General features: G+C 46.6%; 1 protein-coding gene across 1 annotated transcript in view; it reads left to right on the top strand.

Annotated features, from left to right (window-relative positions):
- Positions 1-2,440: 2,440 nt before the first annotated feature.
- Positions 2,441-4,322, top strand: part of LOC126484755 (SET domain-containing protein SmydA-8-like) — an 88,358-nt gene continuing 86,476 nt past the window's right edge. Inside the window, exon 1 of the mRNA XM_050108350.1 lies at positions 2,441-2,476. Within this exon, the coding sequence (XP_049964307.1) occupies positions 2,441-2,476 (36 nt within the window). The remainder of the gene's footprint in view (positions 2,477-4,322) is intronic.

Raw genomic sequence — 4,322 nt, 5'->3', positions numbered from 1 at the left:
GGTGCGCCGGCCCCTGGCGGCTGTTCCCGTCGCCGGTGGAGGGCCGCGGCCTGGCGGCGCAGCGGGCGCTGTCTGCGGGCCACCTGCTGCTCAGGGACCCGCCGCTCGTGCTGGCGCCGCGCGCCACCGCAGCCGCCGCCAGCGCCCGCCCACTGTGCGCGCGCTGTCTGCGCACGCGCCCCGCGGACTCGCTACACCCGTGTCCCGCCGGCTGCGGGATGGCCGTCTGCTGCCCCACACCTGACGGTGAGCCGCGGCTGCACACTACAAGCTGTGTCTAAATCTACATCTACATTTATACTCCGCAAGCCACCCAACGGTGTGTGGCGGAGGGCACTTTACGTGCCACTGTCATTACCTCCCTTTCCTGTTCCAGTCGCGTATGGTTCGCGGGAAGAACGACTGCCGGAAAGCCTCCGTGCGCGTTCGAATCTCTCTAATTTTACATTCGTGATCTCCTCGGGAGCTATAAGTAGGGGGGAAGCAATATATTCGATACCTCATCCAGAAACGCACCCTCTCGAAACCTGGACAGCAGGCTACACCGCGATGCAGAGCGCCTTTCTTGCAGAGTCTGTCACTTGACTTTGCTAAACATCTCCGTAACACTATCGCGCTTACCAAATAACCCTGTGACGAAACGCGCCGCTCTTCTTTGGATCTTCTCTATCTCCTCCGTCAACTCGATCTGGTATGGATCCCACACTGATGAGCAATACTCAAGTATAGATCGAATGAGTGTTTTGTAAGCCACCTCCTTTATTGACGGACTACATTTTCTAAGGACTCTCCCAATGATTCTCAACCTGGTACCCACTTTACCAACAATTAATTTTATGTGATCATTCCACTTCAAATCGTTCCGCACGCATACTCCCAGATATTTTACAGAAGTAACTGCTACCGGTGTTTGTTCCGCTATCATATAATCATACAATAAAGGATCCTTCCTTCTATGTATTCGCAATACATTACATTTGTCTATGTTAAGGGTCAGTTGCCACTCCCTGCACCAAGTACCTATCCGCTGCAGATCTTCCTGCATTTCGCTGCAATTTTCTAATGCTGCAACTTCTCTGTATACTACAGCATCATCCGCGAAAAACCGCATGGAACTTCCGACACTATCTACTAGGTCATTTATATATATTGTGAAAAGCAATGGTCCCATAACACTCCCCTGTGGCACGCCAGAGGTTACTTTAGTGTCTGTAGACGTCTCTCCATTGATAACAACATGCTGTGTTCTGTTTGCTAAAAACTCTTCAATACAGTCACACAGCTGGTTTGATATTACGTAGGCTCTTGCTTTGTTTATCAGGCGACAGTGCGGAACTGTATCGAACACCTTCCGGAAGTCAAGGAAAATGGCATCTACCTGGGAGCCTGTATCTAATATTTTCTGGGTCTCATGAACAAATAAAGCGAGTTGGGTCTCACACGATCGCTGTTTCCGGAATCCATGTTGATTCCTTCAGAGTAGATTCTGGGTTTCCAGAAACGACATGATACGCGAGCAAATAACATGTTCTAAAAGTCTACAACAGATCGACGTCAGAGATATAAGTGTATAGTTTTCCTCATCTGCTCGACGACCCTTCTTGAAGACTGGGACTACCTGTGGTCTTCTCCAATCATTTGGAACCTTCCGTTCCTCTAGAGACTTGCGGTACACAGCTGTTAGAAGGGGGGCAAGCTCTTTCTCGGACTCTGTGTATAATCGAATTGGTATCCCGTCAGGTCCAGTGGAATTTCCTCTGTTGAGTGATTCCAGTTGCTTTTCTACTCCTTGGACACTACGTGACTATTCTGCAATTCAGAATTAAGTTCTTAGCACGAGATTTATGGGACGAGTTTGACACTAAGTGAATTCTATCCATAATGGATACAGTCGAACTCCCTTATAGGGTGGAGAATAATAACCACTGCCAGTGATAATAGAAGATGATTCTGTTTGAGGCACGAACGGTTTCGGGCTTGCGCCCATCTTCAGGTGGTTTTACATTCACTTACATGTTTCTGTGCTCAATATTGGCGATCACTCTTTAAATAAAAGCCGTATCATGCGATGATGACTAAATAGATCCATTTGAAGCAAGTGGAAGTACATACGTTATAAAGCGCAGGGTTTCTATAATTTATCTTTACCACTTAAGACTTCAATCATTTTAAAACTATACTAGATATTAACAAACGGTTTTTAACATGTGATAAGACAACTCATAAAGTTATTTTTACCTTCCAGGTGACGCAATTTTGAAGCAAAATTGAACTTGAAAATGTGGACGCCACAGGAGAAAGCTCAGTGTGTGGCCTTATAGGTACAGACGCCACGATCGCTGATTTCACACCACTAGGCTTCTTCCTGTGGCGTTTGCTAAGGATCTGGTGTACCGAACCAAGATTTCAGACCTGCACGACTTGAAGGCACGAATTCGTAATGCGGCTGAATGCGCCACCGTGGAGATCTCGAATCGTACGTGGAGAAAAATGGAATTCCAACTACACATTATCCGTCGCACTAAGGACGCACACACTGGTGTGTGTGAATAAGGAAAAAAGCTTTATGAGTAATTGCATCACATATTGAAAACCATTTGCTAATGTCTAGTATAGTTTTAAAGACATTAAAGCCTTAATTTCTAAAGATAATTTATGACCACCCTGTGTTATAGTACTGACATACAGCTGGACTGTCCACGTCGTTTCCATATTACATTTACCATCTTTTTTTACAAAAATATTTCGATTGTTTACACATCGAACTGTGTTATACAATATAGTAAATACTGATACTTCTATGTCGCTTAGTAACTTCCAATTGTTTCAGTTGGGTCTATTTAATTATCATCACATTATCTGATTTTTATTTAAACAGTGGTCTCCAACAATGATGTAAAACCATCTGAAGACATTCACAAGCGCAAACCAGCCGTCCACAAAATAAAATCACCTGCTTTTGTGACCCTTAGCGGTCACTATTATATAGCCTACTTCGCTACTATATCTCGACCGTTGCGCTCTCGAACAGAAAGTGGGATAAATAAACAACTAAATTCTTCCGTGCGAGTTCTGAGTTCTGTTATGTTCTTTGTGGCAGGCACAACGGCCATCAGAGAGCATTACCGTTGCATGTGTTAATTGTTGTCACAAGGCGTGGTAGGGAGCGTGGACAGAGTCAGATGCTGAGTGATCAATGTGAAGGACAGGAAGCTGCCGTATACTCGTGTGAGACAATGTCATCAGTACCTGAGAGAGTTTCAAAGAGGCCTCATTGTGGGTCTCCATTTGGCCAACTGGTCGGATCGTGCAATATCCAGGACATACTGATGCGACAGCGACTCGACGTCGGACTGCATGGCACGTTGAGGCAAGGCATGTACCTGGTCGGCCACGTCTGGTCTCCACAAAGGAAGATTTTCGTTTTGTGCACCAAGCACATCTTAAACCCTTCACATCTTGTGCCTGCCACCAGAGAACAAGTAATAGACTCCCTGCAACATTCAGTGTCATCTCTCAGCATTCCTCGGAGACTAAGAGCAGCCGCACAAGACCACAACACAAACGGCTGCGTCTGAAGTGGTCCCGTGAACAGGAACAATGGACTGACGATGAATGGCGTCGGATTGTGTTTAGATGATGTGCCGCAGTACTGCACAACTCCAGATGACCAACCTCAGCGAGTGTGGCGCCGTCTTGGGCAGAATTCCCAAGCTTACAATGTTTCGGAGAAGCACAGCATTGTTATTATCGGCGTCATGGTCTGGAAAGCCATCGTGTTTGATTTCAGGTCAGGCTCGTACTGACTGAGGGAACTCTGACGGCACAACTGTACGTCACGAAAATCCTGCGTCCTCATACGTTCCCTCTCATGCGACAGTACTGGGGGGTGCCATTCTTCTACAGGATAATGCTCATAAAATTCTCTCGGGCTTCCAGGCGCGTCGAGTGGTTTAAAATCCACTAGCTTTAGGCCGAGATCTCCTCTGCCATTGTCAAGTGGTGAAAGTCGAATGATTGCTGCTGCCATCCTTATATAGCTGTGCTGCCTTCAATGACGTCACTGATGCTCGCTCAGAGCCATATATGGTAATTTTTTCATTGCGCGCTTGCCGCGTCCGCTTCAACCTTCTGACGGCCAGGTTCCAAGCTGTGGTTAGCTGCAGGCCGCCGCCTTTATTCAGAATGCTGTCAAAAGTTCGCTCCTTTTATGACTCTGGCCCAAAAACTATTAGTCCGTGTAAAAACAGATAGTTTGTCGATTGCAATACGGTGTCCATTTTCTAGAGCATGTTCTGCTACACATAATTTCTCAGGACACC

This window comes from Schistocerca serialis, chromosome 6, assembly GCF_023864345.2.
Source record: "Schistocerca serialis cubense isolate TAMUIC-IGC-003099 chromosome 6, iqSchSeri2.2, whole genome shotgun sequence".
Classification (NCBI taxonomy): domain Eukaryota; kingdom Metazoa; phylum Arthropoda; class Insecta; order Orthoptera; family Acrididae; genus Schistocerca; species Schistocerca serialis.
Note: the sequence above shows the minus strand (reverse complement) of the source record. Positions and strands in the feature narration are given on the sequence as shown.